The following is a 14,177-nucleotide window of genomic DNA, read 5'->3' on the forward strand; positions in this document are numbered from 1 at the left end:
GTTGCAGAGGAGATTTACCAGTTTTTTGAGGCAAGATTAGCAGAACTGGGACTTTTCTCTGTGGAGTGTAGAAGGATGAGAGGAGGTAATAGAGATCTATAAGATTCTGAGCTGCATAGATGAGGTGGACAGCCAGTGCCTTTTTCCTAGGGCAGGAGTAGCAGACACCAGAGGACATCTGTATAAAGAGAAGGGAGGAAAGTTCAGGGGAGACACCAGGGTCTTTTTTTTTTTACACATGAGGGGCTTTTAAGAGACTCTTAGGCACATTGGATGATTTAAAAATAGAGGGTTACGAGGTCAGAAAGGTTGAGTTATTTTTGTAGGAAAATATAGATCAAATCAACATTGAGGGCCAAAGGGCCTATACTGCGCTGTTATGTTCTATTTGCCAATCCCTCAGCCTACTGGAACTTATGTTATCCTTAGCTTATGTATTAAAAATGTCTCTCAGGCCCTGAGAACTTCTTTCCCGCCTTCCATCAATGTTCTGGGATGTCTCTGGTTTGGGCCTGGAGATTTGTCCATCTTGTTATAATGCAGTCATTGTTGGTGCTGCACAATTGCTTAGCAAATTGAGGTGTACGGTGCTCCTTCTGTCCGATAGCCTACAGGTCACTCTTGGTAAGGTGTAGTACCTGTTTAGCCCCCCATTCAGGGTCGTGTGAAGGCATGGATTGCAGAGAGTGGATAGTTTTTACAAGCAGATTCTATAAATTGGAATTTATGGTTGTAAACTAAAAAGGCTGGGCAGATGAATCTGCTGATCAATGCCCAGGGTTAACCGTCCAGTATGGACACCGCAACTGAAGAAGGCAACGGGAAACCTTGAATAATCCTGACCTCAACATCGACTACGCTCTCAGCTCAAAGATGGGAGCCTTCATTGAAGGAGAACAGGGAGGCAACAACTATAATTCAGAGGGTCAGAGATCGTGACGGATGGAGAGACCTGATAGTCCATGCCGAACGGCAAGGCACCTGAATGATGATATAATGCAAGACTGAAAACACCTTGTCATTACTGATGCAGACATGCTCAAGGCAATCTTTAGCCATCCTCTTTACCTCCACTTCTGCTTATCCTGTTCAACAGCAAACACATTCACAAAATATTAATCAGTTCTGTCTCGACATACAGACTCCCTTCCTGATCCTTAAGGCCGAGGGGACAGTTCAGAGTCGATGTCAAGAGCTAGCTCCAGAGTCCTGAGGAGGGAGGGAGGGGAGGGAATGCCACTGAGACTGAGGTTCTGCTCATGCCTGGGAGGCCGCTCTCCTTGATGATGCCGGGACAAGAGATTCTTCTGACGCTCATGGCTGGGAGACTGTGGCATGCAGTTTGAGAGGGAGAGTTGGGGAGAAAAGTCAATAGGGGTAGGTAAAGAAGAAATGGAAAGAGAGAGGGGAGGGAGCTGGCTGAAACAAGGACAGTCGTCGTTCTGTTTTTACATCGAGTGAATTTTTTCCCAACCTGTGAGGTCAGTTCAGCTCTGGAAAAAAAAAAAATTCAAATAACTGAGAATTTCTGATTTGTTTTCAATATCCTCATTTATCCAAAATTTTAAAACTTCAGATAAATGAGGATTTTGGAGAATCCAATTTTGGATCATCGGAGTTGTACTGTATTCAACAACAATGCGCAAAGTAGGAGTCTTTAAATGATTGAGTTTATTGTTTGGGAGTCTGATGGTGGAGGGGTAGCAACTGTTCCTGAACCTGGTGGTGTGAGTCTTGTGGCACCTGGACCTTTTTTCTGATGATGGCAGAGAGAGCAGATCATGTTCTGGGCAGTGTGGATCCTTGACGAATGATGCTGCCCTCCCAACGGCAGTGTTCTGTGTAATTTTTTTTAATTTAAATTTTTTATTTTTCACACTATGAACCTTATCAATTAAAATACACACAATAATTTCCCTCTTGAATATACACAGTGGCATTTTCTTCCCCCTCCCTTCCCTCCCTCCTTCCCACCCCCCTCCAAACCCATTAAACGTTCAACATATACAATACAATAAACCCATTAAACAATGTCATCACACAATGAAAATAAACAAGAAAATTGTGTCATCTACTTTTACACACTGGATCAGGTCATTTTGTCTTCTTATCATTTTAGGGGGTGGAGCCGTGTAAATTTTCTTGATGGCGGGAAGAGTTTTGCCTGTGATGTGCCAGGCTGTGTCCAGTACCTTTCTCAGGGCTTTCCACCCAGAGATATTGGTGCCCCTGTACCAAGCCATGATGCAGCTGGTCAGCACACTTTCAATGTAACACTGCCTTCAGGTCCAAAGATTGCCAAGGTTCTCAATGTCATACCAAACCTCTGCAAACAAACAATTCAGTTTGTTTTGTGTGTTCATCACTTCCTCCAAGGAACTTCCTGCCATCTGTTTCATATTTGCCGTTTGACCCTTGTATCTGAGACCTTTGGACCTGAAGGCAGTCTTACAGAATCAATTCAGTCAGTCATTTCTTTCTGTGATAGGAAAGCCTGAATCTGTGAAGTCTATCCTCAAGTTCTGATTCTTACTTACTCTGATTGAGCCAAAAGATTTTAGGATTCTATAGGTAGTTAAGCCCCTGGTATCCGGCACCTATGGTGATTGGTTGATGCCGGATAAGTGTATTTTCTGGTCACTTGAGACTTATTTTTATAATGCCTAAATAATGAACTGCATTAAGAATAAACAGTTTAAAAAAACAAAACTACTACACTGTACTTACAATCACAAATAGATCACCAGATCCTGATTAATGAAGTGACAGTGAGTGGCAGATTGGTGAGCTAACCCTGAGGTGTGCCAATTTTTTTGCCGGTTGCTTAAGGCTGCTAGTTGCTTGAATTTCACATACCAGGAGCTTTTCTGTACGTTAAAATCAACAGACCAAAATAGCTGCAAGCAGTTTTGAGTGTCCCAGTAATTTATTGTTTAGAGATTACTTTAATCAGTGCAAACAAATGTTACAGTCTAGATTGGAAGCATCAAGTTAATCATTTGTAGTTAAATTAATGCAACTGCCTTTTAGCTTGAAAGCCTGCTTTTCATATGCTCTAAAAATCATAATTATAGTGAGAATATTGAAGTAGTACTCAATTTTTGGAATCCTTTGATAGGTTCCTGCTAATCCACAAAAAATACTGAGCGAAATTTGAATGCGATCAGGTAATGTGTACTGGTTTAGAGAATGTCAACTAACAAGTCACCATGATACTCAATAGGAATTTGACAATGATTGGTGATTATTTGATTTATTTCCTTAATTAAGAGAGGCTACATTACATAAAAGGAATTAACATGGTAAACTGAGACTGACTCCTCCTTTTGGTGTTGAAATCCAGAACAAGGGAATTCCACAAATCTATTGGCCACATTGATCATGTGTCTTTCTGTAAGTGCTCAGCTTGATTTTTGGGACAGGGTGAATTATTTAAGGTGTGTGTATCAGGGAATGTAATTCCATTCCACCCTATGTAAGGGTGGGGGAGGGGGGGGGGTGGTGAAGAGAACTCCTAGCACGAGTGTTAGAAAAATAAAAGGTGATGAACTGTGACGAAGGGTAGGATTAATTGTTCCTGTACAGTTAACTTCATTGGTATATTTAGCAATGACTGTTCTTCCTTTTTGGATGACCCTCCACTGCATCTTTCCCATCAGACCTCACTTCCATCATCTCAGAGAACCATTCTGTGGCTCTTACTTTTTGAATCTTTTTAAGTGTTTTACCCAGGTGCTTTGAGGCGGATCCAGTGCAAACACAGCTTCGTGGACCTGCACAGATTCGCACGCTCACTGGCACAATGTTGAAATGCTACACCTCTAATTGTGCAATACTTGGATACTCTGTGCTGTCCAATTGGCAGTGATTTTTCAGAAGCCAGTTGAATTGAACAGTAAATAATTTCAGAATAATTTTCACCACTGATAATTCTTTCTATGTATTCATCTTAATTTATGAAAATTGGAGCTAACTTCTCTTCATTTCTCGTTGTTACACCAGGATCAAGTAAATGTCTACCCTTGCAGCGGTGAACATCTTCCATATCCCATTGCAAGCGAAGTGGGTATTACTGCTGGACCACTAAAACAATATCAGACCAATTTATCGGCAGTAGCAGTGACTGTGGAGAATGACAACACAATTGTCTTTTTGGGCAACACAATTGGAGAAATTCATAAGGTAAGATTCAGGGTGAAACGGCATTTCATTCAACGTGTCCTAGAAATGTCATTGTTGAATAACTAGGACAACCATATTTTTCTCTCTTAAAAAAAAATTAAAATAGTTTGACTTAAAGATCATTAGTTTTGATTTTTATTTGATTGTAAAAGGTAAAGGTAATTGAAAATACATATGTTAATCTTGGATTTGTGGACAGAACTTCACACTAATCACCAAAGTGATATCCTAATTAAGAAGTCAAGCTTGGGCTGTAGAAAGGAAATCCTATTGATTTCTCGACTACGAACCAGTGTGCAGTTTGATCTTAATGCTCAAGGCTGCTGTGATCCTCAGGGATTAGAGTGGCTTCTAATAATCAGGGACATAGAAACAGAAACATCCATATGCAATGTTTAATTTATGTGATGTATGCAAGAATCTTCAAGGAATTGCTTAATAGCTACAAAGTTGCAGGAAAACTGGGGGAAAAAAATAACTGAACCAGTAAAAATGAGAAAATAGTCCACAGAGATTTTATTTATCTAGTCAAGTGATCTGAATGTTGCTAGTGAAATTGGCATATAATATGCATCTTTAATCACTTTTGAGAAACTACATGTGATTCCAGCATCTTGTTAAGTAAGGAATTTCAAGATTTTGAAAAAGGAATGAATCATTAAATCTTTCCATTTCAGGACAATTTGCTGGCAGTTGTCTTTTTTTCCCAATTGGGCTTGATGTTTAAAGTATTAATGATAAGAATCTGGGACATGCTAATGCACTTTGACTGCACTGCATTTTGTTGACTGATGAAATGGTGGGTGGGGAAAAGTAGAGTTTAATGTTGGTCAGGATTGTAACTTTGCTCTGGATGGTGTTCAGATTCAAATGCTGTTGGAGCTGAATATCAGTGAACAGTTCTTCATCATGCATTCTTGACACATTCCATGTGGCTGTCGAAAAGAATTTGAGGAATTTGGAGATTAGTTGTTTGTAATTGAATAATCTGTGACTTGCCCTTGCAGTCATAGGGTCTATGTTCAAGTTTATTGTCGCACATACCGAGGTACAGTGAGAAAGTTTGGTTTGCGATTAATTCAGGTTAGTCATTCTGTGCAGAGAACAGCAAGTGAAGCATAGAACAGAGTGAAAAGCTATAGAGAGAGATTGGTTGGTTAATGCAGAGCCTTGGCAACATGGCTTGAATTGTGTGACATTCATTTGGGGGTCTGATAATAGTAGGAAGAAAAATGTCCTTGAATCTGGTACTGGATGATCTCATACTCATGCATGATCTTCTAGACAGGAGTTATTCATTAATCACTTTCCCAACAGGGGGATGAGCTGAGTGTCTTAATAGGTTGACTATTTCCAAAAGGCAATGGGAAGTATCAATTAAGGAGATGGGGTGGGGGGGGTGGGGGGGGGGGGTTGGATGGGTTTGTGTGATGGTTTGAATGCATTCACAACTTTAAGCAGTCTTTTATGGTCCAGATAGAGCAGTATCCATTCCATGGGATGCAGGTGATATGCCAACTTTCTTCAGGCTTCCACGGAAGTTGAGGCTCTGGTGCACTTTCTTGTCAATAGTGAAGAACATGAGTGGACCAGGACCGGTCATTGGAGAAGTCTTTTCCTGGGAAATTACATCTCCGCATCATTGGTGCAGACAAGGAATGAGTTTCACCCCTCTTCCCAAAGTCTTTGACCAGCTCCTAAATCTTGCTGCCATTGACAGAGAGGTACTTTTTATTGCACCAACCCACTCTCTCTTCCATATTCTCACTTTTTTTTTGAAGCCCTGCCTAAAAAGATGGAGTCATCTGCAAACTTGGATAGGATTTGGCCTTGATGGAATGCATTCCAGGGTATTGAAATAAATGGTAGAAGTTTTAGTGGATGCGTTTCTGATGATGTAGCAAAATTCTCTGGATTCTGGGCAGGTCCTGGCAGAGTGGAAGACAACCAATGTAAAACCAGCATTTCAAAGAAGGATGCAGACAAAAGGCCAGTGAGGTTAACATCTGGCATTGGGAAAATGCTTGAAGCTATCATTAATGAAGAAATAGTGAGACATTTAAACAAACATGGTTCCATCAGGCAGACAAAGCACGGATTCAGGAAAGGGAGGTCACGTTGATCAAATTTACTGGTGTTTTGAGTGGACCCAGTCGTAAGAAAGATACAGATAGATTAAGTGAATGGAGAAGTGTCTGGCAGATGGAGTACAATGTTGGTGGTGGTCATCTATTTTGGAAAGAAAATAGTTTGCATTATAACTTGAATATGGAAAGATTACAGCATGCTGTTGTACAGAGGGACTTGGGAGCACTTCTGCATGAATTATGTAAGGTTGGCTTGCAGGTGGAACAGGTAATCAAGGTGGTGTGGAATTTTCACCTTCTTTGCTAGAAAAATTGAATTTAAAAGCAGGGAGGTTCAGTGTAGGGAAATGGTGAGGCCACATCTGGAGTACTGTTTGCAATTCTGATCTCCTGACATGAGAAAGGATGAAAGGATATATTGGCCTTGAAGACAGTGCTAAGGAGGTACACCAGGTTGATTCTGGAGATGAGAGAGTTGGCCTATAAAGAGATTAAATTGCATGGACTATACTTGCTGGAGCTTAGAAGAATGAGAGGGAATCTTATGGAAACAAAATTCTGAATTGGATAGAGAAGAGAGGCAGGAAAGTTTTTTACACTGGTAGGTGAGGGGACAAAGCCTGAAGATTCAGGGAGTAGCTTTAAGACAGAGATAAGGAGGAACTGCTTGTCCAGAGAGTAATGAATCTATGGGACTCTCTACCTAAAGAACCAGTGGAGGCTGCTTCATTAAATATAATTAGGACATAAATTTTTGAATTGATGGGAATTAAGGGTTATGGGGAAAAGGCAGGTGAATGGAGCTGGGTCCATGGCAGATGAGCCATGATTTTGTTGAATGGCAGACAGGACACCTCTTACTCATTTATTCTGATGGACTTCTGTTAAGAGGGGTGGGTTAGGATTCTATTCACCTTAATTATACTTCTGATGATGTTCTGCACCCCATATAAGGTCATCTCTTGGCCTAATTGCCATCCAATCCAGTCTCTCCTTTAAACAAGATCTTTAGTATCCTTATAAATCTTTTCTGCACCCTTTTAGGATTAATGGGGTCCATCCTATAGTTAGGTGCCCAGAACTGCACAGAAAACTCCAAGTTTGGTCTCCTGTTGTAATATTTGATAACCTTCATTCTAATTCTAATAGAAAGTAATCTCTGTGTATTGGGTGAAGACTTGCTCATTCTTCCCTCCGGATCACCTTTTGTACCTTGCCGAAACTTCAATCAATTATCAAGTTACTCATTATGAAATCTCTGCTCATGTGTAGCTCAGCATCAGTCTTCACAGCTACATTAGCCACTTCTGACAAAAGTTCCTCAAAGAACTTTGAGGATCGATTAAGCAAAAAGGGATTTTTGAACCTTTCAGTACAGATAGCTTCCAGCAAGTCCCTCGCGTCGGAGGTGGGATGTTATTGAAGAGCATTCTGACAGACAGGCATTTGAAAAAGCAAGATCTCCAATTTTGGTGTCATCTTCAAACTTGCTAACCAGGTCCACTTTGTTGTCATCTAAATTATTAATATGGATGATGAACAACTCAGCACCATCCCTGTGGTTACAGGCCTCCATTGTCAAGAAAAGAAGACCTCTCCACTATCACCCTCAGACTCCTCCCACCTAGCCAATTTTGTATCCATTTGGCTAGGTATCCATGTGATCTAGCATCTGTCTCTTGCTCTCTGCAATCCTTTTAGTTACATCTTCCAAGCTTCACTCATATTCATGAGACATGATTTCTCATGGCACTGAGCCTTGCGGCCTCTCCCTAATCTGATTTTGCCTTTTCAAATGCCTGTTGATTCTGTCTGTCAGAATGCTCTTCAGTAACATCCCACCTCTGACACGAGGGACTTACTGAAAGGTTCAGAAATCCCTTTTTGCGTAATCGGTCCTCAAAATTCTTTGAGGAACTCTTGTCAGAAGTGGCTAACGTAGCTGTGAAGACTGACGCTGAGCTACAGATGAGCAGAGATTTCATAATGAGTAACTTGATAATTGATTGAAGTTTCGGCAAGGTACAAAAGGCGATCCGGTGGGAAGAATGAGCAAGTCTTCACCCAATACACAGAGATTACTTTCCATTAGAATTAGCATTATTAATCATAATGAACTCCATCACTTCAGATGTACTCCATCTGCCAGACACTTCTCCATTCACTTAATCTATCTATATCTTTCAAGTTATTTAATAGTTTCCTCCTGTTCATAGAAGAACAACTAAAACTGATGAATAGATCTACTTTGTGGGCCTTTTGACAAGAGCTGAGAAATTGCTAAACGAGATAGAGGTGTGGTGTGAGATGTAGATCGATTTGAAATATGTAACTGGTGTATTTATTTAATAAACAAGATCATTAGAATTTGCATTTAACATCAAAATACCACGATTTTTTAAATGTTTGTTCATATTTTCACTAAATGAATCAAAGGAATCATGAGAGGGATTCTGGGCAATACGAATGGCAGCTATTTGTTCGCCTTATGGCAAATGTTGAAGTATATCATTTTTTGCATTATTTCTTGACAATAAAGGGAATCGTGAAATATAGTATTATAACTTTAAACCTGTTAACTCGAGGCTTGGAGAACAAACTAGAAATATATTTTAAATTCAAGATTGAGGTTTACCTAAAATTTTGCCCCAAAAATTAGGGAATAACTTGTGTATTATTCATTAGGTTTTAAATCAATTATATGAGTTTTGCCAACATTGATAAATGTTCACTGTTCAACAGATATTTCTGGATCAAATAGCAGAAGAATATCAAGTTATTAACATGAATTCGAGCAGCCGGGTGAATAGTGATCTTGTTTTCGATGCAAAAAGAGATCACCTCTATGTCATGACAGAAAATCAGGTAATATTTTGCATTATTTTCAATTTATTGAACAACTTGTTAGATTTAAAGATGGCAGTTGAAGGATTTTTTGTGCATCATTGCTATCGATTCTTCTGTCATGGGGTTAAAGCCAAGTTCACTTGAAGGGAAGTTATCTTTCATTGATATCTGACCAAAAGTTGTTGCCTGAATCAGTTATCCCTGACAGAAAGTGAGTTATTCTCTTCAGAGAATGGCAAATTGTGGACTTTGTTAGAATTATTTTTGAGGGCTGTTCTGAGACCTGCGCTGTAATTGTTTATTAAGTCTGAAGCAATGAAAATGGGCAGAGTGGCCCATTTGAACTGTCAAAAGAGACAGCATATTGAGTACATAGTTCGATAAGTCTTCAGAATCTGTGGGGAAGTAAAAGTACCCAAGAGAAATCCAAGCTGTAAATAACAGCAAGTCAGGATTGAACTCTGGCCACTGGAGCCATGAGGCCACATCGTTAATTCCTCTGCCACTATATTGTCATTGGGTGGCCCGTTTAGTGTGGCAGTTAGTGCAACACTATTACAGCATCTGTCCCTGTCTGTACGTTCCCCCTGTGTCTTCATGGGTTTTCTGGGTGATCTGGTTTCCTCCCACCCTTTCAAATATACGGGGGTTGTAGTTAAATCAGGGTATTTGGGCAGCACGGACTCATGGGTCAAAAGGGCCTTTTATTATGCTGTATGCTGTACGTCTCCAGAATGGAGGACCATCGCCTTCCCAAGATCGTGTTATATGGCGAGCTCTCCACTGGCCACCGTGACAGAGGTGCACCAAAGAAAAGGTACAAGGACTCCCTAAAGAAATCTCTTGGTGCCTGCCACATTGACCACCGCCAGTGGGCTGATCTCGCCTCAAACCGTGCATCTTGGCGCCTCACAGTTCGGCGGGCAGCAACCTCCTTTGAAGAAGACCGCAGAGCCCACCTCACTGACAAAAGGCAAAGGAGGAAAAACCCAACACCCAACCCCAACCAACCAATTTTCCCCTGCAGCCGCTGCAACCGTGTCTGCCTGTCCTGCATCGGACTTGTCAGCCACAAACGAGCCTGCAGCTGACGTGGACTTTTACCCCCCTCCATAAATCTTCATCCGCGAAGCCAAGCCAAAGAAAGAAAAAGAAAAGAATGTCTAATTCTAAAAAAAATTAAATGAATGAAGTTAGTGAACTTGTCTTGGTTTAACCTGTCACAGGTTTCGTGGGTCGATCTCCCATAGTAACAGTGAGAAGCTGTCTCAAGTTGGACCCCAATTATTGGATCCCCCCCCCCACCCCAGTTTCTCCTTTCCTCTAGCTTTGTCTCCGTCTATGTCTCTTTCCATTTCCCTTTGTCTCCTTACCTGCAGCTCTGCATTTGCAGAGCCACCCACTTCCCAATCAATTCTCACTTTTCCTTTCCAGTCCCCCATCTATGTCTAAATATCCCCCTGCTCTTGCTTTCCTTCTCCTCAGCCTCTTAATTCAGATGCCTGCCTGCTTTTTACCACAATCACAGCGTCTGTTTTTGTGTTTCATGCAGTATCGTGTATACAAGCACCAGATAGGATTTCAAGGGTTATGCCTTGTCATTCAGAGGCAATATGATATAAAATCAGTTTAAGATATTGTCCTTATTGGATCTTGTTTTAAAGTAGAATGAAACAAGGCTATTTAAAATACCTGTGCAATAGATTAGCTTTCCAGACAATATTCTGTTTAATTATTTGAATTTCTCTACTTTAAAATGTGCAAGCTATAATTTTTATTTTATTGAAAACTTGTCTTTCAGATCACTCGTCTACCTGTACAGGAATGCATCAACTACAAAACTTGTGATTTATGTATTGCGTCAGGAGATCCTTATTGTGGCTGGTGTGCAGCAGAGGGAGTGTAAGTGCTGGGGATTTCTGCAGGTTTTGGTTGATCAATCTATGGCGCAGACCAAGTGAAGAGATGGAAGCAGTTGGAAGTAATTAGTTCAGATCAAATCTTTTTCTTGCAAAGGCCAAGCATCTGAATGGAGTGATTTGTTTCACTGTAATTTCAGTGCACTGATATATTAGGTGACAACTTCCTGGAAAACGGATTTTTTTTTTTGGGCATAGGCTGACCAGAAATGTTGTTTTCATGATGAAAGTTGCTCAGAAAAACTTAAGCAAGAGCACAGATTTTTATGTTCTGCATTTGATTGAATATCACAAGCTTCAACCCCACTGTATGTTTCCAGTACTTTATATTTTCTTATTGCCATGAAACACTTGCTTAGCATCCACTTTTAGTTTCGTCAACCCCATTTTCCTTTAGTTGTATTTTTTCTGTTGAAATTTAGATTTGAAACTTTTCAGCTGTGCAGAATCTCATTGACTGTATATTTACAAGGCTTTTTTTTAGATTTTTCCAAAATTTGGATTTTTCGCTTTTTTTTTTAATCCCATTCCTTGTTGAGGGACTTCGTTGCGTGAATATTCTTGATAATTCTGTTACCTGCATGCACTGACGTGTGGTGTGATCTTTTTAATCTCCCAACTTTTGCTTAAAAGTTAGAAACTTAAAATTAAACAGCTTATTTGCATTCGAGTTATCATGACATTTTATAAATTATGTCCCTCCTAATTCAACTTATCGGGAATGATGACTGGATAACCTGGGAGTCGATGGTCATTATTTTGCTTTTTTTCTGAATCAACAGTAATATTTCCCTGTGTATCTTGTAAATTCTTTGCAATACATTTTAAATAGTTGAGAAAAGACATATTTAACAAACAGATAAAGGTTACTAGCATATTTGCAGTTTCTGGTTTTAAAAATGGAACAAATGCCATCTTTTTGGTGATCAATGGCACAATATTCAGTTAATTTCTTTACAGAATTTGCTCTCTGCCTCATATTCTGTAATTTTTCACAAATTCTTTCAGAATTTGCTGATAATATAAGCATAGATTGGAACTGTACTGTTTAGACTTTCAAATATATGATTCATGTACATCTTTGAAGCCAGAATCATGTACAGTGTTTTAACTGAAACACCAGGAGAGTCGATCAAGACTTGCAAAACCTATGGTGAGAAGGTAAAAAGAAATAAATTGAAATGTAATGATTCAACACCTGGCAGAAGGTGCAAGAGAATATTAATGAAAATTTTTTTAATGGAAATTATTTTCCTTTTTTTAAGGCCTATATCTTAATTTCAGCATGGCAAAACTCAGGATGACAGAGTTCATAGAACATCATTCGAAAAGTATTTTCATCCACAAATATGCAGATTAAGTGTGAGAGGAGGCCAATTTGCTCCTCAAGCCTGCTCTTCCATTGAATGAAATTAGGGCTCGACTGATTTTAACCTCCGAGTGTATTCTGTGCACCTACAGTAATCCTTTATCAGATTCTCCTTCCACCAGCCTTTGAGGAAGAGATTTCTAAAATCTCACGAGCCAAAAATTGTCTAAAACGGATGACTCCTTATTCACAATGACCACAGTTCTAAATGTTCTCATTAGGGAAAACCTTTGCACAGCCACCCCTCTCCTTGCTCCTCTCAGATCAAACACATCTTCTCATAATCTTCTAAACTCTAGAGAAACCCAGGTCTAGCTGTCCTTGTAGTCCAATCTGCACATCTAGATTATAGTCTAGTAAACCTTCCTGAACTTTCTTAAATAAGGAGACCAGCTGAAGCATTTCTAGGTATGTTTTGACCAATCATAATCTTGTATTCATCAATGCTTTTAACGTTATCTTAACAGTTGCACAAGGAAGTCAGACTGTCCCAAAGCTGGCAGAAAAGACCATTGGCTGTGGAGTATAAACAAAAGATGCATGACAATCATTAGTGCTGTTCCCCAGAACATGAGTCGAAATAAAGAAGGCATGGTATGCATTTTCAGTTGAATTAAAAGATGTCCCATTGGCTAAATGGTTTCGAGATTATGACTAATTCTGTTTGTGTGAATATGCATTCAAAAATTCCAATTGCTATATTTGTAAATCAATATTGAAAATGTCTGATCATTGTCTCCGTTCTTTAGTATTAATTGTGTTTATGTACCAGAGAAATTGGTGCCAATAAGTGACTATATTTCAAACAATTAGATTTGTTCTGTCTATTGTTAGAACTAAGTGGCATTTTCTTCAAATAATTTTAGATTAATTATGACATTAAACTGTGGTTTGTAATTACAGCTAATGTCTTCATGAAATTTAAGGCATTTTGTTCTGATCGTTAAGTATTTAGATCACATGATCATGCAAAAATAATTTTGTATTTCTTTGTATATCCAGGTACAACTGAACATTGATCCTTTCCCTGCTTTAGAAAATGACAAAATTGAGTGCTTTTTCAATGATGTTAAAAGCTTTGAAACAAAATGGACAGCAGATTTTGTTACTTGTCAGTCTCCAAGAGTGAATGAAATTGTTGCTACACCTTCAGGTCAAGGTGAGTCTTCATACTAAAAGGATACATTTGTTGAAGGAGCTTCCCTAATAACAATATGTTTGCAACATTAGAGTTCAGAATTTAGATACAATAAAGACAAGTTAGCAAGGCTGATTTTTTAAAAAAATTATAACCTGGAACGAGCTCATTAAGCAATGATCAAAAAAACACTGTCGTCTCTCCTGTCTTGGAAGACGAAGGAAGTTTGACATGTTGCCCTTGTCCCTCAATAACCTCTGTAGATGCGCCATTGGACGAATACTTGCTGGATGCATCATAGCCTGGTAAGGGAGCTGCTCTGCTCAAGGTGGGAAGAAAGTACAGACATGGAACAGTACAGCACAGGAACAGGCCCTTCGGCCCACGGGTCTGCATCGAACATGATGTCCAAATCAAACTAAAACACTGCTTCCACTTCATGGATGTTGCTTCATCCCCTTCATATTCATGTAATAGTCAAGATGAATGCAGCTCAGGACATAATGCAAACTTCTCTCCTGTCCATGGACTCCATCCATATCCACAGCATAGGAAAGGCAGTCAAAATGATGGACCCATTATGCCCTGGACATGCTCTCTTCTCCCAACTCCCATCAGGGTGAGCCTCAACAGTT

The 14,177-nt window shown here is 39.6% G+C and overlaps 1 protein-coding gene across 11 annotated transcripts in view; it reads left to right on the plus strand.

Annotated features, from left to right (window-relative positions):
* Nucleotides 1–14,177, plus strand: part of LOC138748315 (plexin-B2-like) — a 217,020-nt gene that overhangs the window by 144,463 nt on the left and 58,380 nt on the right. For all 11 annotated transcript variants that reach the window (XM_069908265.1, XM_069908264.1, XM_069908269.1 and 8 more), the window contains 5 exons: nt 4,003–4,182; nt 9,012–9,134; nt 10,918–11,018; nt 12,872–12,998; nt 13,407–13,563. In XM_069908265.1, the coding sequence (XP_069764366.1) occupies nt 4,003–4,182; nt 9,012–9,134; nt 10,918–11,018; nt 12,872–12,998; nt 13,407–13,563 (688 nt within the window). The remainder of the gene's footprint in view (nt 1–4,002; nt 4,183–9,011; nt 9,135–10,917; nt 11,019–12,871; nt 12,999–13,406; nt 13,564–14,177) is intronic.

Source organism: Narcine bancroftii, chromosome 13 (genome assembly GCF_036971445.1).
Source record: "Narcine bancroftii isolate sNarBan1 chromosome 13, sNarBan1.hap1, whole genome shotgun sequence".
In the NCBI taxonomy this organism is placed as follows: Eukaryota; Metazoa; Chordata; class Chondrichthyes; order Torpediniformes; family Narcinidae; genus Narcine; species Narcine bancroftii.